Consider the following 25,058-nt stretch of genomic DNA (forward strand, 5'->3'; position numbering starts at 1 on the left):
TGAAAAAGTAATTTGATCTTTTTATATATCGTAAAAAGATTAGCTTATCCATTTTTAGTAGAAAGAACAAGACCTCCATGAAAATTTGTTTCTTGTAACCTATCAATTTAACTCAAACATGTAATTTCAAACTAGATTAATTCGAATGCAAAATCCGATTCTAACTAGCTTGATCACAAAAAGTTGACATAAAATGCTCCACGCTCGAGTATCAAACTCAAAATGATTCGATTGGCTAACTTGAAAATACCCTAAACTCCAAAAAATTGAAACTTAGTCCTCAAAAATCTCTTTTTTCTTTATGTAAAGCCAAAATAGTGGCATTCAAACAAGTTCCTGTACTTTTTATCAAAATCAAAGACCCCTATAATCTTGATGAACATGGTAAGCTTTTTTTTTTTCTTTAATTTTCTATCTAAAAGAGGCTATTCCTAAATGCAAGCACTACCCTTGGTGTCAATAGCAAGAGAAATGCCAATATCGAGCCGAAGAACATTTTGACAAGGTATCTTAAGGGATCATATTCGGCTTCTTCGTCATTTTCCGTTGAGGCTGACAGGGCTTTTGCTAATGGTAGAGCTTCAACTACAGCATCGGCTAAGTCACTGATGAATAAAGAGTTGCAACCTAGAGCAGGAACACGACCCCAATTCTTGATGCCGGACTCGAGGGCTAAATGTTTATATTCCATGTCAATCTCTTCGAGGGTCTCTATGTGTTCACTCACAAAGCTGAAATTTGAGATGGGAAGTTAAAGTTAATATAACTAATCCATAAACCAGTATTAAAGCAAATATTATCAAACGAACTCTTCGAACTAAAGCACCTTATAGGAACAGCTAGAAGACTCTTCACTCCTTTTTGACCAATCTCGACAAGAACTTCATCAGTATAGGGCTTTAGCCATTGGACGGGTCCGACTCGACTCTGGGAGGATAGCATGAAAAGTAAGTTGAGTATAATGATTTCAGTTTTCCAAAGTGAAAGCAGAAACTTGGTTCTAAAACAAACCTGGTAAGCGAGGGTATGATCGTTTCCAATCCCTCTAGCTTTCAGCTCTTGCATGATTAAGTAGATACACTCCTCCATTTGATCTTTGTATGGATCTCCGGCTTCCTCGACATAGCTGACAGGTACCCCGTGGGCACTAAAGAATATCATGACCTAAAGTTCGAAGGTATATTAGAAACCGTCATGATAAAGTTGTTCAGAGGACCATAATTTGATAATATCGAATTATAATTAACAAATTTGTGCAACAAACCTCTTCAGGCTTTGCAAATTTACCCAACTCTTTCTCGATCAAGTCAGCCATAGAGTTAATATAACCTTGTCGTTGATACCATGAAAGAATGACAGATACAGGTAGTCTTGATAAATATGCATCTCCCCTGAAACATAAACCCGCATTTCAGAGCCATTTACGAAGGAGATAAAGTAAAGGATGTTTCAAGCAGAAAGGTGCAACACAAATTATTGAAAACCTACTTGAATATACGTTGGAGAACACGGATGCTGGAACCGGTTGTGGAGATGGAGAACTGAGGATATAGAGGCAGCACAACAAGCTTTGTTATTCTGTCCCGCTTAATCTGTTCCGTTAAAAGAAAAGCTAAGCAATTTAGACTCGATGCACTTCGGAGATAGACCATTAAGTGTTAAAACGAGAGGTACAATTTCAATTTATATGAATTTCAACGGCATTTCCGTATGATACCAAGAACTTGCACCAAGGCATGTCAATGTGTTCATATATTACTCAAACTCAAGTGAGAGTTTCTGATACGAATTTGTTTTGGAGGATCCTCGGAGTGTCATATCCCATACTCATGTCCACATATATGCATTGAGACAGGTACTTCAAGAAAAATAAAAACTCGGAGCAACATAAAATTTTCCTTTCCGATATAATATCACAAAAGTTCATAGAATTACCAATGATTATGAAACTTAAAAACTACGCAATTTTGCTTGACCATCAAAATGCCAAACCTGTTCAATTGCTTCCTCAGTGAAGGGGAACCAATATCGCATTCCAACATATACATTAGCACGTACGTTCTTTGCCTCCAAAGCCATTCTAAGGGCATCTGCCTGCACCCAAATTCTTGAAGCTATAAAATATGATAATCAAATGCAAACAACGAAAGCTTTACCATAAAACACAAATCATCACACAGTTCACTTCAGAACGAATATCCATATGAAAAACAAAAGCATCAAAGCTAAGAGCATCCACCTGCAACAAATTCTTTAAGCTATAAAAATACACTTACCAAATGCAAACAACAAAAGCTTTACCGTAAAGCACGAGAGCCTTACTAAAAAAATATCCATACAAAAAATGCAAACTTCAAACTAAGAGTATCCAACTGAAACAAATTCACGAAGCTATAAATACACTAATGAAACACAAACAACAACAACAAAAAAAAAAAAAAACAAAAGCTTTACCATAAAGCACGAACCGGTAACATTGTTCACTTCGTAATAGATATACATAAAACAAAAGCTTCAAGCTAAAGGCATCCACAATACCGTAAAGCACGAATCATAAACAGTTCAGGTTGGAAAAAAGAATATATCCATACAATTAACAGAAACTTCAAACTAAGAGAATCCAACCGAAACAAATTCTTGAAGCTATAAATACACTAATGAAATGCAAACAATGAAAGCTTTATCGTAAAGCACAAATCATAACATGGTCCACTTTGGGGGGAAAAAACATCAAGCTAAGAGCATCCAACCAAAACAAATTCATGTAGCTATAAGTAAACTAATGAAATGCAAACAACACAAGCTTTTACCGTAAAGCGCAAATCATAACACGGTCCACTTCGGGGAAAAAACAACATCAAGCTAAGAGCATCATCCACATCTAAGAAATTCTTCAAGCTATGAAATACAATAATAAATGCAAACAACAAAAGCTTTACCTTTAAGCACGAACCAATAACATCATTCAGTTCATAACAAATTCACTTTCATACAACACTATCCTAGAATCAAGCAACATGCCAATTTTTCTACAATTAAGGATTTCTATTCTTGCCTGTTCATCGGTTATTTTACGCAAAGGTGAACCGCCACCGATAGCAGCATACCCTTCTTTGCTCTTAGGAGCTCTAAGAACAGATATTAACTTTGCCAATGGTCGTTGAAGAAACCTCAATAGCCGAGGCAACCTTATAATATCCTACATAAAACAAACATTAATCACACCATTGAAACTTAAAATTAAAACCCCGAAATGTTTATTAAAAGGATCAAAGGAGACCTAACATACAGGATCAGCAAACAAGTTATACAAAAAGGGTTGAACATCATTAAGTGTCTCGGGACCTCCAAGGTTCAAAAGCAAGACCCCAAGTTTCTCTTCCACAACATGTGAGTGATAAGATTCCATAACATTTTCAGGGAAAGTACAAACACCCAGAGCGCAATTCGTTTGTAACCTCAAATTTCTCTTTTGAATTTGTACATTACTGAGATTGGGTCCTTTGAAAACGCTATGATTTTGAGTATTCAAATCAGAATTTGAGAAATAGCGTGACCCAGAAGCAATATATCTGCTCCGAATAATCGACCTGGAAAAAAAATGGGAAACAAAAACTTCATATATAAATCTTTGATCAAAACCCAGAAAGAAACAAAGGGCTAACCTTGAAATACGATGGAAGATATTGGATCCAGATAAAGATGCTGCTGCTGCTTCCATGGTTTATTGATCTGAAGAACTATTTCTCTTTGGGATAGAAAAGAGCAAAAGAAAATGATCAAAGAAAAATCAATGGAAACTGGGTTTTAGGTGGAATTCCATGGGCTAGTTGAGAAGAAAATGGAGAAATTTTTATTATGAAAAAAAAAATCAAAAAGTCAAATGAATACAACTACGGTCTACGGTCCCAATGAGTAACACGTATTGTTTAAGAAAGTTAAGAGCTTTATTAGTGTTTTTATTAAGACGTTCAGAGGTAGGCTTTTTAATGTGATGGAGAGGCCTAAACCTCCATAGCTTCCTATGAAGCTCAAATACTACGGCACTGCTTCTCGTTTTATACTATATATATATATATTTATTTATTTAATTATTTATTTATTTTCCCAATTTTTGGAATTTTTCAGCACCCAAGCTTGATTTTTTTTTTTGCAAGCATAAGTTAACTTATATTTTATGATCTTATTTTATATTATCATAAAATTATACATATCCTATTTTTGAAGATTTTAAGTAAAATTATAAGCTTTTAAGCAAAAAATATATATTTAATTATAAACACTAAATATATATTCAAATTAACTATAAATAAAAATAAAAAATTACATGCCACAATCGGATTAATAATTGGAATTATCCAAAGTTAAATTTTAATAATTCTTTGAGAGAACTTGTACACAATAGTGACTTTAGAATTTTTTTTAACCTTATCAGAATTGAATTATAAATTGTTGAGAGATCAATATATTGAAGGTGTTTGGTAAATAAAGTTTTAGACTTTTTTTAATTGATTTGGGTACAAATAGAAGATTGGGTAGTCAAACTCTTTAATTATAATGTTGATAAATAGAGGTTTGCAAAAACTTAATACTGTTTGAGCTCAACAACTTTTTATAAACCTTTAAAATAAAAAAACCGCATATATAAATGATTTTTTTCACAACTGACTGGAAATAATTAACTCTTTTAATTTTATCTTCAAACTTGAAATTAACTCGTGTATTTTGACTTTCATCATGATATTATAATGCTTTCATATAAGTTTTGAACTTTCTGACTTATTTTTAAATAATTAAGCTTTATTTTATTAGTTTTAATCATAATTCGGTAAAGGTGGAAAGTTTTTTTTATAAATATTTCTAAAAATCAAATTATCAATTAAATAAACAATAATTAATAAATCTCATATAATAGTTGTTTTGAAACATAATTTTTTATTTTTATTTTTTAATTAAAATCAAATATAAAGAAAAAAAAGAAGAAGAAAGAGTGACTAAAATGAAAACTTATTAAAGCTAAGTGACTAAAATATGTGTACAATAGCATTGCTTAACCCCAAATAAATAACAAATGACCAAAATAAAAAAGATCTATAAGAACAATACCCTTATTGCAAAATATTTATTTCAATGCCTAAAATAAAAATTGATAGGATAGAATATATGGTAAGCTATACAAATGATCATTATTAAGTGATCAACTATATAATTTACTCATTATTATAAAAAACCCTTCCTCAATTAACAAGTCATTTTTCGAGCTAATTCCTGAAATTAATGGGTTTATCTTGAAACTTTATTTTCTTTTTCTTTTTTCATTAATTTTCTTCTAAATATAATATTTTATGACCCTTTGATTGATAAAATTTTGTCTAAAGAAAATGGAAAAACCTTAAATAAGAAAAAAAAACACTTTAGATTTACTCTTGTTGTTAACATTATGATATTTCTTTCAAAGTACATAGAAATAATCCTCGAAATTGGTCATTGAAATTGAAAATAAAATCCAGAGTTAAAAAATATAGCATTGAAAAATCCAATTGTTCAATCAATAATTATATAACAAAACATTATGAACATTTAATTTTTCATAAGAGAAAATTTTAAAAGAGTTAATTGATAATGATTTTTTAATTTTATAAATTGATTAAGAGATTATCATGTGTTCTAGTTATTATTTGTTTTAATTTTTAAATCCATAAGAAGTAATACATATCACTAATAATATAATTTAGTGTTAAATTATTTACCAATGGATTAAAAACAAAAGTTATTTTTTACAAATATATTAAATTATTTATATAATTTTATTATATATTATATATTTAAAAATTGTATTTTCTATTATTTTAATGGCATTTAGTTAATTACTAACTTTAATTTCTTAAAAACATAAATAAAAAGGGTTATTTACCGAATTGGATAATTTCAGCTATAAATAAAGACAATTAATAGATGTGGAATGTCTCTGTTTTAAAAGCTAAAAGTTTTGATTAGAAAGTTAGGATCAAATTGATAGAATTTATAAATGTGAAGGGTTAAATTTTTTGAATTGTTTAAAATTAGGACCAAATTGATATAATAACTAAGAATTGAGGACTAAATGTGTTATTATATCAGTTAAGAAAAGGCTTCCCATTATCAATTTAGAACAAATTTAAATACTAATGCCTAAATTGAAAATTTGTAAAGTTGAGTGGCCAAAAGAAAAACACAAGCATAATTAGGTGACCATTTAAATAATTTACCCTAAAATTTAAAACATTCTATACCAGAACCTGATTAGATTATATATAAAACCACAAGCAATTGTCAGAGAACAATTATCTTTCCGTTTCGAACCGAAAAAAGAATTATCGGAAGTGCAGTTTTCCAGATTTAGAAGTTAGAACTTAGAACCAAAATTATATATATTTTTGGTAAAGTTTTTAAAATCACTTTAAAATTAAAAAAAAAAACTGTTTTGAATGATCAGTGATAGCCGCGCGCACACAAAAAAAAAGGTGGTGGACACACTAACTAGCATTATTGCGAGAACAATACAAAAACACTGAAAGGGTAAATTCGGCTTCACAAACAGATCAAAATTTCAGATGAAAGTAACATAATTGTAGAGAATGTAGCTGTTTTTTATTGTTTGGCTGCAGAGAAAACGCAAGAAAATATACTAAAGGTCCTAACAGAGTTATATATGAAGAGAAAATATCTCTCATTATACTAATAAGAACATTATTACTCCATAACAATACTGAAAATAATCGAAATCCAAAACATCAACCATATCGATAATCTTTGATCTGCAAATAGCATAACTACCCCACTTCATATATATAGATCTGCTACTAGAACTAAATTCAAAGCAGATTTTAAAAGAAGTATACATATATAAATGAGAAACCGATGCACTCTCTACAGCATCCATAGCTGGAGGAGTAATCACCGGCGACAAATTAACAGCATAACTACGTCACTTCTGTTGTTCCAATAGGGTCGGAAGCGTGTAAATTATTGTACTAAAAAATCACACAAAGTTCAATTCCCAGGGAAGAGAGGTGGATCACATGGATCTCTTAAATACCAAGTCTTTCCTTAGACAGAATATCCCTTCTATAGTAATTTAATAGCACAATTAAATACTACTATTATACCCTCAAATATTGAAAGAAAAATAGGACAAGAAAGAACACAAGAGTTTTAATGAGGTTCGGTAAATTATACCTACGTCCTCGGGCACTAACACCAGATGATAACTTTACTATCTCCAAAGTATTACAAACAAATAGAATTCCTTAAGAATTCTCAAATGGGAGAAGAGAGAAAACTAAGAGAGAAAGATTGGTTGGGATGATTGAAATGAGAAATGGTTAGGCCTATTTATAGTTGAAGTTCAGGGACTAACTTGCAAATGGCCTAAAAAATTAGGGACCAAAATTGCAATTATCCCTTTCAACTTTAAACAACTTGCCAACTATTTTTTTTCTTTCGGTGCCAATTGCACCTCCCACCATTTTTGACTTTTCAACCCCTTTTTAATTTAACTTATCAACAATCTCCACCTTGAAGATTTGATTAGGATAATCACATCTTCACACACTTCCTTCAACTCCCCAAATTCGATAAAGCTATCTTTTGTAGTGCCTCCAAATGCGCTCTCGAGCGCCATACACCTAAAGGTGCTCAAATTCTCAGGATGTTAATCAAGTTCAAACAATGATTAAACTTGATTGTTGTTACCACCTTGGTCATCATATCTGCGGGATTATCTGTTGTCGGAATCTTCTCAAGTAGAATTTTTCCTTTTTCAAAGACTTCCCGCACAAAGTGATATCTTACGTCGATATGCTTGGTTCTTGAATGATAGACTTGATTTTTCGCTAAATGAATAGCGCTTTGACTGTCACAATATAGACTAATGTGACTTTGAACAACTCCCAAGTCTTTCAATAATCCATTAAGCCAAATAGCCTCCTTAACAGCTTCTGTAACTGCCATATATTCTGCCTCTGTAGTAGACACAGCTACTGTAGACTGTAAGGTAGACTTCCAACTCACTGGGGCTTTCGCAAGAGTAAACAGATACCCCGTAGTTGAACGACGTTTATCTAAATCACCAGCAAAGTCAGAATCAACATATCCAACTACAAACTGACCAAGTGCTTCATCCTGTTCAAAAATTAAACCAACATCTACGGTTTTTCGAAGATACCGTAGAATCCATTTCACAGCTTGCCAATGTCCTTTTCCAGGATCATGCATATACCTGCTCACAACTCCAACAGCTTGTGAAATGTCAGGCCTCGTACACACCATCGCATACATCAAACTCCCAACTGCATTAGCATATGGGACTTTTGCCATATATTCTCTTTCTTCTTCAGTTTTCGGAGATAATTGAGCACTAAGTTTCAAATGAGAAGCAAGTGGGGTACTTACATGTTTTGTGTTTTCATTTACACCAAAACATTGTAATACCTTTTTCAGATATTGCTTCTGATTCAAACAAAGCTTGCCTCTCTGTCTATCTCTACTTATCTCCATGCCGAGAATCTTCTTGGCCTCACCTAGATCTTTCATCTCGAACTCTTGATTCAACTGAGCCTTCAGCTTATCTATCTCATTTTGGCTCTTCGAAGCGATTAACATATCATCAACATACAAGAGTAGATAAATGAAAGATCCGTCATGCAGCTTCTGCAAATACACACAATTGTCATATTTGCTTCTTGTGTACTTCTGCCTTCTCATAAAGCTATCAAATCGCTTGTACCACTGCCTCGGGGATTGCTTCAATCCATATAGCGATTTGTTAAGCTTACAAACCCAATTTCTACCACCAGCATCTGTGTATCCTTCTGGCTGAGTCATATAGATCTCCTCTTCTAACTCACCATGCAAGAAAGCCGTCTTAACATCAAGTTGAGCTAGCTCCAAATTCAACTGTGCTACCAAGGCCAACAAAATTCTAATGGAGGAATGCTTCACAACAGGGGAAAATACATCATTGTAGTCAATTCCCTCCTTCTGAGCGTAGCCTTTAGCTACCAATCTTGCCTTGTAGCGAATATCCTTCTTGCTAGGAGATCCATCTTTCTTTGCGAATACCCACTTGCATCCGATTGCCCTTTTACCTTTCGGTAATTGCGCCAACTCCCAAGTATTATTCTTCAGGAGAGACTGCATTTCTTCATCCATGGCGCTTTTCCATTTATCACTTTCTAAGCTTTGCATTGCTTCTTGATAAGTGATAGGAATATCATCAACAACGGGAAGGGCGTAGGCCACCATATCAGTAAATCGAGCAGGTTTACGAATTTCTCTCCGTGGCCTTGCAACTGCAACTGGTTCTGGTGTACTTAGTGGTTCTTGGGTCAGAACCTCTTCAACCTCTAATTCCTCCATTGTGGCTGGAGAATTAGACTTATTAACTGGGCAAATCCCCATCTGCTCAAACTCCACCTGTTTTGGAGTACACTCCACCTGCTGTGGAGAATTGCTCGTCTGAATATCTTTATCTGCTACCTTTTTCAATGTGGCAGATTCATCAAAGGTAACATCTCTGCTACAGATCATTTTCTTTGTGCTTAAGCACCAAAGACGAAATCCCTTCACTCTAGAAGTGATTCCCATAAATAGAGCTTTCTTTGCCCTCGGATCTAACTTTGACTCCTTCACATGGTAATATGCAGTGGATCCAAACACATGTAAGGAATCATAATCTGTAGCCGGTTTTCCAGACCATACCTCCATAGGAGTTTTTCTTTCTAATGCAGATGATGGCAAACGATTAACAAGATGGCCAGCGTATGTCACAGCCTCAGCCCAAAATTGCTTGCCCAACTCAGCATTGGACAACATACATCGAACTTTCTCCAGCAATGTTCGATTCATACGCTCTGCCACTCCATTCTGTTGTGGTGTATCCCTAACTGTGAAGTGTCGAACAATACCATACTCTTGGCACACATCGAAGAACGGATCACTTTTATATTCCCCTCCATTGTCCGTCCTAAGCCGCTTGATTTTCTTGCCAGTCTGGTTTTCGATCATAGTTTTCCATTTAAGAAAAACTCCAAGCACTTCATCTTTAGTTTTCATGGTATACACCCAAACTCTTCTGGAAAAGTCATCAACAAAAGTAACAAAGTAGTGTTTTCCTCCCAACGAAGGTGTTTTGGAAGGCCCCCACACATCTGAGTGAATATATTCCAAAATACCTTTTGTATTATGGATAGCAGTGCCGAATTTCACTCTCTTTTGCTTTCCCAGAACACAGTGCTCACAAAATTTTAATTTGCAAGCCTTTGCACCTTTCAACAATCCTTGCTTTGCCAGAATTTGCAAGGATTTTTCGCTGGCATGTCCCAACTTCATATGCCACAACTGCATTGAGTCCAAGTCTTTGTTACCGGAAGCTGCAGCGACTGCTCCAATAACTGTACTACCTTGGTAGTAATACAAGTTATTTTTCCTGATGCCCTTCAATATCACAAGTGCGCCAGATGTCACTTTCAAAATCCCATCTCTCATAGTAACAACTGAACCATTGGATTCCAAGGCTCCCAATGAGATGAGATTTTTCTTCAAACTGGGCACGTACCGAACATCAGTCAGAACTCTGGTTGATCCATCTTGATTCTTTAATTGGATTGAACCTATCCCAACAGTTTTACAGGCATTGTCATTGCCCATATAAACAACTCCTCCATTTAGTTCTACTAAATCAGAGAACCACTCCCGGTTAGGGGACATATGATAGGTACAACCCGAATCCAATATCCACTCATCTGAATGGAACGACGATGATGATGCAACCAGTGATAGTTCAGAGTCACTAGTATCATGCTTTGCAACACAAGCATCTACAGCAGCTTTTCCCTTATTCTTCAGCTTTGGACAATTTTTCTTCCAGTGGCCTTTCTCATGACAAAAAGCACATTCATCTTTCCCGAGTCTGGACTTTGACTTTGATCTCCCCTTTTGAGTTTTCTTCCGAGTGTATGAACGACCTCGGACTACTAAAGCTTCTGTATCTCTGATTGAGTTTTTCTGTTTGTCCTTCTTTCTCTGTTCATAACTGTATAAGGCCGCACAGACTTCGCTCAGAGATATATCACTCCTGCCATGAAGTAGAGTAGTTTCTAGGAACTCAAACTCCTCAGGAAGTGACCCCAACAGCATCAAAGCCAAATCTTCATCTTTGAATGTCTCATCCATATTCAGCAAATCAGTGACTAACTGATTAAATTTGGTGATGTGATCATTCATTGTGGTACTTGGGACGTATGTGAAGCGAAACAGTCTTTTCTTCAAGTGGAGCTTATTTTGACTGTTTTTCTTCAAAAATTTTCCTTCAAGTGCCACCCACAACTTATTTGCAGAAGTCTCCTTTGAAAAAGCGTACCTCTGCTCTCGAGAAAGGCATGATCGAATTGTGCCACATGCCAACCGATTGATCGCCTTCCAATCTTTCTCCTGTACATCATCTGGTTTCTCTTCATCAATGGCAATGTCTAGACCCTGCTGAAAAAGGGCATCTAGAACCTCACTTTGCCACATACCAAAATGGCCCGTGCCATCAAAGATCTCCACGGCCAATCTTGCATTTGCAATTGTCGGTCTTGTCCACATGGACGATGTTGAAGCTCCTACACCGACCGTTTTCTCCATAATCTTTCAATATATACCTAAGGAAATCTTTTCTGATGTGGAAGATCAGTTTAAACTGCAACCACAGAGCATACTACGATTAACCTTCGGCTCTTGATACCACTTGTTGTTCCAATAGGGTCGGAAGCGTGTAAATTATTGTACTAAAAAATCACACAAAGTTCAATTCCCAGGGAAGAGAGGTGGATCACATGGATCTCTTAAATACCAAGTCTTTCCTTAGACAGAATATCCCTTCTATAGTAATTTAATAGCACAATTAAATACTACTATTATACCCTCAAATATTGAAAGAAAAATAGGACAAGAAAGAACACAAGAGTTTTAATGAGGTTCGGTAAATTATACCTACGTCCTCGGGCACTAACACCAGATGATAACTTTACTATCTCCAAAGTATTACAAACAAATAGAATTCCTTAAGAATTCTCAAATGGGAGAAGAGAGAAAACTAAGAGAGAAAGATTGGTTGGGATGATTGAAATGAGAAATGGTTAGGCCTATTTATAGTTGAAGTTCAGGGACTAACTTGCAAATGGCCTAAAAAATTAGGGACCAAAATTGCAATTATCCCTTTCAACTTTAAACAACTTGCCAACTATTTTTTTTCTTTCGGTGCCAATTGCACCTCCCACCATTTTTGACTTTTCAACCCCTTTTTAATTTAACTTATCAACAACTTCCATATAAGATGTATAAAAAGAGAAAATATCTCTAATTATACTAATAAGAACGTTATTACTCCATAATAATATTCAACATAATCAAAATCAAAACATCAACCATATAATAATCTTTGAAGCGCAAAACAGCATAACTCACTCATATATATAGATCCGCTACTAGAACTAAAATTCAAAGCCGACTTAAAATGAATCTTATATAAAAATGAAAATCCGAAACACTTTCTAGAGCATCCATAGCCGTAAACACATGGAAACGCCGTAACAAGATGCATCATACTCAGAGCACGAGAGTGGAGCCGAAGAGCAGAGCCATGGCGGCGGAGAAAACAGAGACGAATGAGGGAGTGATAGAGCCGGTTCCTGAGGTAGGACTTGGAGCTGGAGCTTCAGCAGCCATGGCGGAAGCCATTAGAGCAAAAACAGAGACGAAAACAAGCATCAAAAAATTCATGGAGGAAGCCATTTTTGGATGAAAAATTGAAATTCTCTCTTTAAGAGACAAATCGAAAGGACGAAAAATATTTGAAATTTTTTGAGGGCAGTGTGAGGCGTGAGACAGGTGGGGTCGGTATATATAGAGGGAAAGTTCGGGCAGCTGCCTGGATTTCCAGCGTGGTTAGAGTTGGCACATTTCAAGGGGCTTCTTTTTTGGGGGGCAAAATCCAAGGGGCTTCCTTAATTTGGTTAATTGCTTATAAAATTTCCATTTACAGCTTTCGGGTAAATGTACGGCTGAGGGATAAGGGTAAGATTGTATTTTATCATTGTTAATTTTAAAGAATAAGTAAACTAATTTCTGTATATTAAATCAAAGTACAAATTTATAATTTTTCTTAAAAATTTCATCTATTTCTACACAAGACTAATAAAATATGACACGTGTACCTCATTTTGAAGTACAATGATTAATTTTCTAGAGTTAACCTTTTGATTTAATATACATAAAATGATTTACTCATTTTTTAATAAAATGAATAAAATATAATTTAAATCTTAAAATAAAAACCTCTATAATACTTTTATTTTCACGATAATTTTTTTTGCTATGTTAAAATTTCACCATTAATATTGGTTATGTTTATTTCAATGACTATGACTTTATGGAGAAAGAAATTATAGTTGGTAGGATTCACGAACCGTTGACATGAGCAAATCACAATCACAGTCATATCATTGACAGTTAATTACATAATGCGTTAATTACATAATGCGTGGGCTTTGATTAATGTACTACGGTACCAATGGTATCGGCAAGTACATCTCATACCAGTAGTAAAACGGAACCTCGGGTATACATTCTATTCCGGTAAAGTTTCCGGCCAATATGTTCCTTCAGATTTCGGCTGCACCGTTGAAAAATGATGTACCGCCCGAAATGCTAGAACTAGAATCTGTGGCTTTGTTTTGTGGTAGTTCGATGGTTTCTCGGGTTTATGAGTTAATGCTATAAGCTTTAAGCTCTTTCGATGGCTTAAAAAAAAGAAATAATAAAATATAAACCGATACCAATGTCATCAAATGTGAGATTATTTTCGCTCAACACACCTTAATTATAAGCTAATATATATAGTTTATTATCTCCAAATAACTTCATACAATGATTAGATTTGAATAAAATGAGCATAATTTTATTAGAGGAAAAACTGAAGAGACCAAAAGAAAAGCCTTTTCATTCTCCTTTTTTCTCAGTGGAGAATATAAGAATAAAAGACGAATAAAAATCGTGTGGGATTTTTTAAATTTAAAAGATGATTTATAATAATAAAAAGCATGAACTTAAAAAGGTACAAAAAAAAGTTCAAAGAAAATATAAACCATTAAAAATGGTTATTAAATAGCATCAACTTTTCGTCTCCAATCCACGAAGTGCGTAACAACGAAGCAAATTTCCAGGTTTAGAAGTTAGAAACGAAATTCAATTTTCGGTAAAGTATTTAAAGATGCTTTAAAATTTAGAAAGAAAAAAAAAATTAAGAATGTTTTGAAAGAATAGTGGTGAGCAAGCACTAACTAGCATTATTGCGAGAAACGTGAAGCAATGAAAGGGTAAAGTTGACTTTACAATCTGAACAAATTTCAGAGGGAAGTGCAATGTAACATAATTGTAGAGAATGTAACTGCTTTAATTGTTTGGCAGCAGCGAAAACGCAAGAAAATATTCAAAACTACGTAAGAAACTATGAAACAAAACGGAGAATATATATAAAAAGTGAAAATACCACTCATAATGCTAACAAAATAATTGAAGTCCAAACATCAACAATCAAATAATCTTTGATGCACATAATTACTTCTCTCTCATATTATATATAGAATCATCCCTTAGATCTACTATTATTATTGAAATTCAAAGCCGAATATATGTATATATAAATCCAGGAGTCTCTCTACAGCAACCGTAGAAGCCATAACAAGGTGTATCACCTTCAGAACCGGAGACCGGAGCCGAAGAGCAGAGCCACGACGGCGAAAACAGAGACGAATGAAGGAGAGAATGAGCCGGATCCCGACGTAGGACTTGGAGCTGGAGCCTCGGCAGCCATGGCGTAAGCCATTAGAGCAAAAACAACTAGGGAAAGAAGCATCAGAAAATTCATTGAGGAAGCCATTGTTGATTGGTTACTGAAAAACTTGAAAATTTTCTTTTTAAGCTTTAAATCAAAAGAAAATTTTGCGGGTAGTGAGAGTTGTGAGATAAGAGGGGTCGATATATAGAGAGGGAAAGTTCGGGCAGCTGCCCGGATTTCCAGCGTGGTTACAGTTGGCATTTTCGAGGGGTTTCCTTAATTTCGTCAATTGTTTATACGTGTGTAAAATTTTCATTTACCGCCTACTGTTGGCGGTTATTTTGGACGCGGTTAATGTTTGTTAATTTTTATTTGGCTTAATATACTAATTGGTATTTAAGTTTAATTTTAATGTTCAATTTAGCATATAAATTTTTTTCTAATTTGGTATGCAAACCTTTTAAATTTGATTTTTGAGGTATTTTTTTCTTTAATTTAGTGCTTAAATTTGACTTCAAATTTTAATTTAGTATTTAAGTTTTTTTTCCTAATTAAGAACCCATGTTTTTTTTTTCATGAGAGCATATATGTCAAACATTCATTGGTCACGTGACATTGTTTGATTTGGATACCAAATTAAATCTTAAACCCAAACTTAAGTACAAATTAGGACAAAACAATTAGGTACTAAATTAAACCTTGAAGCCACATTTAGGTGTCGAATGGTACATTAACTCTTTTCTTTTTCTTATAAGTTAAGGATTTTTTTGGGCTAATGTGCAGATTTGCCATTATAGTTTAGCTACAAATTGAAATTTGCCACCATATTTTAGTTTTATTGATATTTGCCCTTATACTTTTGAACTAAAGGTAAATTTACCTCACTATTTTAATTCTATATTGAATTTTACCAATTCTAATTGAATTGTGAAACTAAAGTTTGATTTTTTATTATTGAATTTTACCATTCAATTTTATTTTTAAATAACTTGAAGACAAATTTAATAAAAATATTTTTAATAATTTATTTTAATAAATAAATAATTAATATAATTTTAAATATTAATAAAAATATTATTTATAAAAGAAAAATTAATTTGACATAGCTTAAATGTTTAAACATGCGATGATATGACTAGAGGAGAAGTTAGAATTTTTTTTTTTAAAGCATAATTAACTTGTATATTTTTACAATAGTAAAAATACAATTTCATAATTTAAATAGCCTATATTATGCAACTTACGAAAAAAAAATAGCTTCATGATTGAGAATACCACATTTCAAAAATTAGAAATCGCAACAAATACAAAGTACAGGGACTTTCATGGAATTTACCAATATATTCAGTTCCAGCATGGCCGAGATCCATGGATAAGCCCATAATGGACCCAAAAAGTAAAGATTATAAAGACGTCCATTAAGCCATTTATAATTCTAGGCCTACATTCATAAAATTCCAAGTCCATCTATATCAAAATGTTATTTTTTTAAATTTATTAATTCAACTACAAAATATTTATAATTCGAGTGCATTTGAAGCGCATTATTCTCTTATTTATAGGTTGGGGAGGGGGCTGTGGGTAGTTCTAGGCATTGTGTCAAAAAGAGAAAATATAATCAGAACTTATAATGAGATTGCATAAAACAAAATCGGATTCAATTTTTTGAAAAGCTTACCACTGCCCTTACCTATATATACAATATTTAAATGCTCTGTTGAGTTGATGCCACGAGTTAACTAAACACCAAATTAATTATGAAAATTAAAAAAAATCAAATATACAAACAAAAGTAATATATTAAGAATTATATGAGTAATTTATATATTCTTTGAGAAAAACTCTTATTTTTAGTTAAATAAAATATTTTGTGTACTATAAGACTAATATATATATATATGTTACAAGCCAATTTTGGGCCCAACTTCTTACCCTTTACAACCAGACCCAAACCCCAAAACCCGGGAGCCCAATTAGCCTACCATTACAACTAACCCCCTAATCCCCACCAACCTAGCCCACCTAAACTGACCCACTAACCCAATGCATCAGCCCAATCAGCCCAATCAGCCCAAACTACCCAAAACCCTAGCCCCACTTCCGGTTCCCACTTGCGCCACCAACCCTGCAGCACCAGCATGCCCATCCCTCTGTCTGCTGCTTACTGACCGCCATTTCTGTCCCATCACCTCTGTCCACCCCCATGCCACCGTTCAACCACCATCTGCAAGACAAGGAGAATACGCAATTAGCAAAATATAGGAAACAGACTTGCATGAATGGCTATATAAGCCGATTAGAAGCAAAAATCGAGAGGATTTTTTTTAGAGGGGATTCAAACAAGAGAATAACAGAATAGATTCAAACACTAAGAATATATATCAAGCTGATCAAAACTCATTGAAGAAATAAAAGGTTTTGTTCTTTTTTAGTTTCTGTCTACCTATATTTTCTTCTTTCGAATACATAGCATATTTCCTTTTATTTTTTTTTTGTTTCTCTCTTCTTTCAAAAAGAACACATATATATATACATAGATAAAAAGAAATATAAAAAAAAAACAAAAACGGTGGCCAGCGCCGGCGACGGGCCGACGATCGGCCGGTGACCGGCCCCCCTGGCCGGAGCTCCCTCTCCCTCGCCCCTTTCTCTCTTCTTTCTCTCCCTTTTTTTTCTTTTCTCTTCATCAAATGATTTTTTTGTCAAATTAAGGCCTTATATAGCCCACCAAAACGACGTCGTTTTGGGGGCTGCTCATTAACCCCAAAACGATGTCGTTTTGAGCATGACCCGAACTATCCGACCCGACCCGCCTCCAGATCTTTTTTTGTTTGAATGGGCTATTTATGCTCGCAGTCCTTCCGCTTTTCTGGCATTTACAATCAAGTTTTTTCGTTATTTTAATTTGGCCCTGAATTTTTGCATGGTTTTCAATTTGGTTCGGTTCAATACGGTACGTTTTGGAGGCTCGGGTTTATTCCGCTTTTGACCCCTCCAAGTTACGCACATATTATAATTTCATCCTTTTCTTTTATTTCTATTACAAATCGGCCCTGAAACTTTGTTTTTACTCAATTTTATTCCTTTTTAGTTTATTTTCATTCCTTTACTATTAAATTAATTAATTTTGATATTTTCTATTATTATATTTACTATTATTTATTGCCATCTCTTCTATTATTATTATTATTATTATTATTATTATTATTATTATGTATTAGTATATACTCTTATTATGTATGTATATATATATTTATATTTAATATTTTTTATTTACTTTATTTTAATATTTTATTAATGTTATGTTTGCTTTTTATATTTCAATATTATCATTATTATCATTATTATTATTAATATTAGTTTATGTTTGATTATATATTTATATATTTATAATACGTATACATACTTAATATATTTATATATACTTATGTAATATTATTACTAAGGTTTTTTATTCTAACATGTACACATCACCTAAATATTTTAGTATTATACGTATATATATATTCTTCATATATTATATACATGTGTCTTTTAATACTATACTTTAAATATATCATATATATTTTTTAATGTTGTATTATTATTATGTTCAAATACTATATTATGTGTATATTTTTTCACATGTATATTATGTACATATATTTTCTAATATTTTATATATATATTATCATGTATATATTTTGATATTATTAGTAATATATTTTTTATACATTATTTCGTGTACATACTTTAGTATCGTAGTTATATATTTTTATAATATTTCATGTATATATTTTCATGCATATATTTTCTTTTACATATCGTGTGCATACTCTTTTTAATATATCATATATGTGTTTATACACAATTAGTTAGTTTTATATACTAATTTATACGTATATTTCTCATGCTATTTCATATATGTATAGTCCTTATTATTGTTATTAATACTACTATATATTTCATTATATATGTGTGTATGTATATCTAGTAGTTTCCATTATTTCATTTCAATATTATTAATTATTTTCTTATATACCTTTCCATGTCCATACTCTATATTATCTTTTGTATATATTCCTAAATACCATTATACTTATACAATTCTTTTTAATATCATGTCATGTATATATTCCTAATAGCTATTATGTGCATTTTTATACCCTATATATGCATGTATTTTTGTTATATTATGTACGTATATATATAATATGATCTTAATTACTTTATTTTAATATTATGATATTATATTTATTTTTTATATTACATCATCATTTTTAGTATTACTGTTATATAATATTAGTGTATATTTTTATGTGTACATATATATTTGTACATAGTATCACTTTTTTCTTTATTTTAATATTTTTATATATATTATGTCTATGTATGTGAACTTAATATGCTTATGTATCATATTACATATATCTTTTATGTACGTTATGTATGCCTTTAATACCATACTTTTATATATTGATACGTTTATAATCTTAATGTCATTTTTATATATGTATAATCGTTGTGTTCTCGTATTTGATACTATAATTATATTTAATCTTGCATGCATGGTTAGCGTTTTAATATTATTGTCATATCTGTTATTTGCTTTAATATATTTCTAGTTCTTCCATTTATTTTGTCTCAATTTTGTTTTACATTCCTTCGAAAATCTCGTTCGTGTTTTCTAATTAATTTCAATAATCAAGGCAATGTACTGATTTAATATTAAGTCATCGAATTTCATCGCTATGTTGCATGGAATTTGTCGGCTCGTGTTAAAGACGGAACACCCTTCTAAAAAACCAAAAACTAAAATTTCTTGTCTTTTCAATCGAATCACGATTAAATCTTATATTGAACCCGTATTTTTGAAAATCAAGACAACACATGTTTATGAGATACCAATTTTGGGCGTCGCGAGGGTGCTAATACCTTCCTCACACGTAACCGACTCCCGAACCTTACTTTTTCTCTGGATTTTGACGTGGACCCAAACTCAGCCTTCTTTTGTTTTTAAAAACATAAATCTAATAGGTGTCCGATCACACCTAAAAAAAGGATCGGTGGCGACTCCTTGTTTATTTTAAAATCAAACCTCAGTTTTCAAGTTTTCAATAGATCACCACAATTAGCGACCAAGCTAAAATTTTTACGTCGTTACAATATATATATCTCCAAAATTACTTACAATATCTTTTTGATGGTTTAAAGTAATAATATTTTAGAAAAGAAAAAACCATTCTCCATCTTATTTTCCTAGCATGATTCAAAAATTTGAAATTGTAAATGGGAAATGAATGATTAGAAGGTGAAGCATGCAAAGTTTATGTGTGATTTGATCATCTATGACATCTATATAATGGCAAATAATAATTCCTTGAGAAAAGATTGTATTTTTCATGATTAAAATCATTAGAAAAATGCTTGTGTGATCACAAAAAAAAAAAAACACCTATATACAATATTATATGCAATTATACATGCCATTGATTATCAATTTGAGAAACAATATCAAAATGAGAAGAACAAATTTTAAAGGAGTGATCATTTTCTTGGGGTTAACAGTTTGTTATGTGCTTGGAGAGGCTGATTTAGGGTTGGATACGACAAAACCTAAGATTTTGGATGGAAAAAATGTACCAAACAACCCTACAAGGCATGCAGTGAAATCAATCCAGGTATAATGTTTTTTTATCCTTTGTTTTACTCTTTGAAATTTTCGTCCCCCGATCCCAAAACTTAGCTCATATATTTCATATATTGTCACTTCTTAAGGATACCGTTAAGTAAATCTAGAGTTGGGGGCCGAAGTTAAATTTTTTTTAAAAAGAGTTGAGATTAAGTTATATATTTTAATGAAAATTAAAATGTAATTTCACTCTTATATTGACTTATATTTTTATGGATTTCAAAAGAACTAAATCAAAATTTTAATACTTTTTGAGGGCCAAACTATAATTTTACCAAACATTAATTTAAGGTTTTATAAACTTTAGGGGGACTAAAGCAATTTATGGGGGGCATCAAGGCCCCATCCTGCCACCCTCTCTTCGCTTTGATTAGGGTTTAAATCTCAACATTTGTAATCCCTTACTAGGGTTTATTGCTTTTATATTTCGAACATATGAAGTTAGTTGGTTTCGAGTTTGACAACGAAAGCTACAGAATTTAGTTTCACAATATTTGTGACATTGGCATTTTAGGGGTAAAATTAGCATCATAATTGTTTTGGAAGATCAAACTGCGATTCTACTATTATATTAACTTATAATTTTATGATTTTTTGGGAGTCAAGACTGCTGCCAACTCCTAAATTTAACCCTTTTATTAGTGATCTCTAAAATATTATCACTCAAAATTTTATTCACACCACTACTTGAATTTGGAAATACAAAATTAATGAATAACGATATATGTATTTGTTTGCAGAGTGAAGATGGTGACATTATAGATTGCATTGACATTTACAAGCAACCTTCATTGGATCATCCTTCTTTGAAGAATCACATCATCCAGGTATACATTTTCATTTTTTTAATAAAAGCATTATTTTCATTCGATTTTGTTTAATGTAGTTGGCACCAAGTTATAATCCAAACATGGAGGAAATTCAGACAAGTGAACAACCTTTGAGGAGTGTAACATCTCAAGTATGGCAGAAAAGTGGAAGCTGTCCAAAAGGAACAATCCCAGTAGTTCGAAGAAGAACCCATAATGATGATGAGCTATTATCAAACTCAAGGAAGAAGAGTCCATTGACCGTACATCAAAGGAACCATTCGGTACCCCCATCACTTTGGATGCTAGTTTCTTATTTGTTCAAGCGATTAAACATGGCAAATTTATAATTCCTAATTCGCACTAAACTTGTTTTTTTTAGTAGAGCTCGTGGACGGTATCAATATCATATATAGTAGATTAAGTTTGAATCGAGTTGTGAGTTTCAAATTTTACCTAAGCACAATTTAAATTTTGGGTCACAAATTTTGTCCAAGCTCATTTATAAAATATAAATGATTAAATTTAAACCTAAACCTATTTAAGGGTTAGCTTACCCACCCAAATTCGAAGACTTGCTTAAAATTTAGAAGGGATTAGATAAAAATATTAGGGTTAAAAAATGGGTTTAAAAAAAACGAAAAGTTTAAAATATGAACTGGATTTAGGTTCCAATATTTAGTGCCTAAGCTTAACTTGACTTGACTCGATTTTAAGTTTATACTATATTAATTTTAATTATATGAAAAACAAAATATATCATAAAAATAATTAACTATTACGTTGTTTATAGTTAGAAATTTAATAAATATTAAATAAAAATAAATTAATTTTTTTTAAAAAAAAGGAAGAGTAGGCAAAGTTTGAGCTTGGACAACTATGTATAATTATACCATGCATAGAGCTAACAAAAAACCTCAACTCTACTCGACCTATGAATTTATTTAAGTCAAAAATATAATTCTTTTAATATTTACATTGTGGTATAGCATATTTAATATTCTTATAATATAAATTACATAAAACATAAAATACAAAAAAATCCAACTTTTTATTCAAATCTATCTTTCAAATTTAATATTTTAGCCCAAACTTATGAAAATATCGTGTGAATCTTTAAATTTAGACAAATAATTCGATTCTCCAACAAGCCTGATAGGGAGTTTTGCATTGTTTTAGAAGGCAATATTGTTGACGGAAGGGTATAACTATGCGGGAGTGAAAGCAGATATCAAAGTATGGAATCCTCATGTTGAATCCGACGATGAATATTCCACTTCTAGAATCAGCCTCCGAAGTGGTCCTTGGTATGATTTTGAGAGCGTTGAAGCTGGTTGGGCGGTTAGTATATCAAACTCTTTTTTAATACCTCTAAGCTCTTTTTTATTTTTATTTTATATCTTTCATGTTCATTTTGTGATTTATGTTCGAGGCTTGTATTTGTTCCTTTTTATAGTATCGTCTTGAAAATTTGAATCTACTTTCTTTCATTAAGAATGCAATGTGTCTTACCATTGTACTTGTTAGATAAACTTATAGTTATTAATATTCTTTTGAAGCTTTCAAGTTTTTTCAGGTGAATCCTGGTGTGTATGGAGATAGACAAACTCGATTATTTATTTATTGGACTGTAAGTTCAGTTTAACACCTTTACTAATGTCATGAAGCTTCATTGTCATTAAGTTTAGGGTTTTAATTAAATTTTTTTTTTAAATCCAAAGGTTTAACTTCTTGAATTGAATAGTTTAATTTGTTAACTTTTTAAGATTGAAATTTACAAATTTAACTCTAAAGGTAATAATGTTAGAAATGTACCCAAATCCAAGTTTAACATATCAAAATAACCAAATACTTGTGTGCATGTATAGGTTGATGCATCAAAGAAAACAGGGTGTTTTGATCTAACATGCCCTGGATTTGTTCAGACAAGCCATGAAATTGCTCTTGGTGCAGCCATTTACCCTATCTCTGTCTTCCGAGGTCTCCCATATCAGATAACTCTCTTTATATTTAAGGTCAGCAAAATATCAAAGCTCTAAACTTTCAATTAAACACACATTATTAAAATCCCAATATGTTTTAATCTGATTTGATTGTAAATAATTAATAACTTAATATTTTCGACTACAAATTAAAATAGACTTAAATAAAAATAATTAGAACCCAAAATGATTTGAGTTTGTAATGACCTGAAACAAGATGACAAATCCGAAAAACCCAAAATGACTTAAATCTAGGGGTAAAAAAGAACCCTCCCAAAACCAATTTGATCAATTTGAATCATGGTGTTTGAATGGTTTATGGAATAAGAGTTAAGAAAACTATGATTATCCAAACTGAATTGAATTCTATTTTTATATAATTTATAATTTTTATGATGTAAAAATAAATATTATGTATTTTTAAAATAAAAAACAAGTTAAAATTTTATATGAAAATTTACTTTTCAAAAATTATTATATAAGATTTTTTTTTATTTAAAACATTACTTCTTTTTAGAAATATTATCAAATAATATCCAAAAGTTAAAAACATATTCCGTTTTATCAAAATAAATTTAAAAGTCCAAAGCTAGTATTAAAATTTTGCGAACCGAACTGATCTCACCTCTACTCAAATATGAAGCTTACTTGAACTTGGAATGACCGAGTCCATAAAATCAACTAACAAACCTAAAAAACATGAACTCAAAATGACCTAAAACAAAAATAACCCGAACATGAAACAACACGAAATCGAAAACAATAAAAAATATTAAAAAACCGAATCAATCATATCCAAATTTATCCCATCCAAAACCAATCCAACATACCAAAACATTTGACACAAAGCAACGATTGAAATTTGTGATCATCATTTACATTTCAATTCCCTTTTTGTTTCATATTCAGGATCCAAACACAAACAATCTATGGGTTCAATACGGTGAAAGAACCAACATAGGGTATTGGCCACCGAAGCTGTTCAAAACACTGACCTACGGTGCGGAATGTGCCGAGTGGGGCGGCGATGTTTACAGCTCAAAGTTGGAGCAAGTTCCCCACACGGAAACACAAATGGGCAACGGTAATTTCCCGGATTATATCGACGGGAATTCGGGGTATATGAAAAGAATGAGGATTCTCGACATATCGCTCAACTTGAAATTCCCGGAATGGGTGGGCACTTACGCAGATGAATATTGGTGTTATCAATCTCAATATGTTTCGGATTATGTTGTAGATCCTGAGTTTTATTTTGGTGGCCCTGGAAGGAATGATATGTGTCCTTGAAAAGAGAGTGTCTTCGTCAATGGCTTCAAATTATCTCCTTTTTTTTTCTTTTTTTTTATGAACTTGATGATGATTGTGGTTTAGGGATACTGAGGAAATTGAATGCGTTGTTTCTTTGCTTTCCAGAACTTGGATTGTATAATCTATTTCTTATTTGAGTTTTGATGTAACGAATTAATAGTTTTTAGTATTCGGTAGTCATATTTAGTCTTGATTAATCTAGAGTTAAATTAGGTTGGAACCGTGATAAGCGAAGTTATCTTGATGTTGTTTTTCTTATCCACAATTTTAAACCTAGAATCTCATTTAAAGTGCATTGTGCTTCTTATTGCCTGGTTGTTTATAGGAATAAATATTAAAACTATGCATGAACTTCGATTCAATGTGTAATATCATACATGAATTTTGATTTTGTGCAAATTTATACATATATAGAATTTTGATTT

General features: G+C 32.1%; 2 protein-coding genes across 2 annotated transcripts; one reads left to right on the forward strand and one right to left on the reverse strand.

The window, feature by feature from the left end:
* Positions 1-273: 273 nt before the first annotated feature.
* Positions 274-4,040, reverse strand: LOC121204799 (ferrochelatase-2, chloroplastic). Its single transcript, XM_041075345.1, has 9 exons — positions 3,666-4,040; positions 3,290-3,590; positions 3,056-3,199; positions 1,993-2,094; positions 1,489-1,592; positions 1,265-1,391; positions 1,012-1,164; positions 827-927; positions 274-731 (listed from the first exon to the last, which is right to left on the reverse strand). Exons 1-9 carry the CDS (start codon positions 3,719-3,721, stop codon positions 416-418), a joined length of 1,404 nt encoding a protein of 467 aa, XP_040931279.1. The 5' UTR covers positions 3,722-4,040; the 3' UTR covers positions 274-415.
* Positions 4,041-17,253: 13,213 nt separating this feature from the next.
* LOC121205106 (uncharacterized) lies at positions 17,254-24,770 on the forward strand (the record flags this gene model as incomplete). The annotated part of the gene is made up of 8 exons (XM_041076036.1): positions 17,254-17,275; positions 20,408-20,520; positions 21,272-21,358; positions 21,418-21,624; positions 22,520-22,681; positions 22,917-22,970; positions 23,209-23,355; positions 24,232-24,770. Coding segments are annotated over 8 exons (1,173 nt in total), but the record flags the coding sequence as incomplete, so codon positions are not given.
* Positions 24,771-25,058: the final 288 nt, after the last annotated feature.

Source organism: Gossypium hirsutum, chromosome A08 (assembly GCF_007990345.1).
Source record: "Gossypium hirsutum isolate 1008001.06 chromosome A08, Gossypium_hirsutum_v2.1, whole genome shotgun sequence".
Classification (NCBI taxonomy): Eukaryota; Viridiplantae; Streptophyta; class Magnoliopsida; order Malvales; family Malvaceae; genus Gossypium; species Gossypium hirsutum.

What these genes read in the sequence shown, in the direction of transcription:
- LOC121204799 (XM_041075345.1), bottom strand. Translation starts at nt 3,721, where the DNA reads ATGGAAGCAGCAGCAGCATCTTTATCTGGATCCAATATCTTCCATCGT. An exon ending in CTGAGGAAGCAATTGAACAG is followed by an intron (nt 1,593 to 1,992) that starts GTTTGGCATTTT and finishes TTAACGGAACAG; the next exon opens with ATTAAGCGGGACAGAATAAC. An exon ending in GTTCTCCAACGTATATTCAA is followed by an intron (nt 1,392 to 1,488) that starts GTAGGTTTTCAA and finishes TTTATGTTTCAG; the next exon opens with GGGAGATGCATATTTATCAA.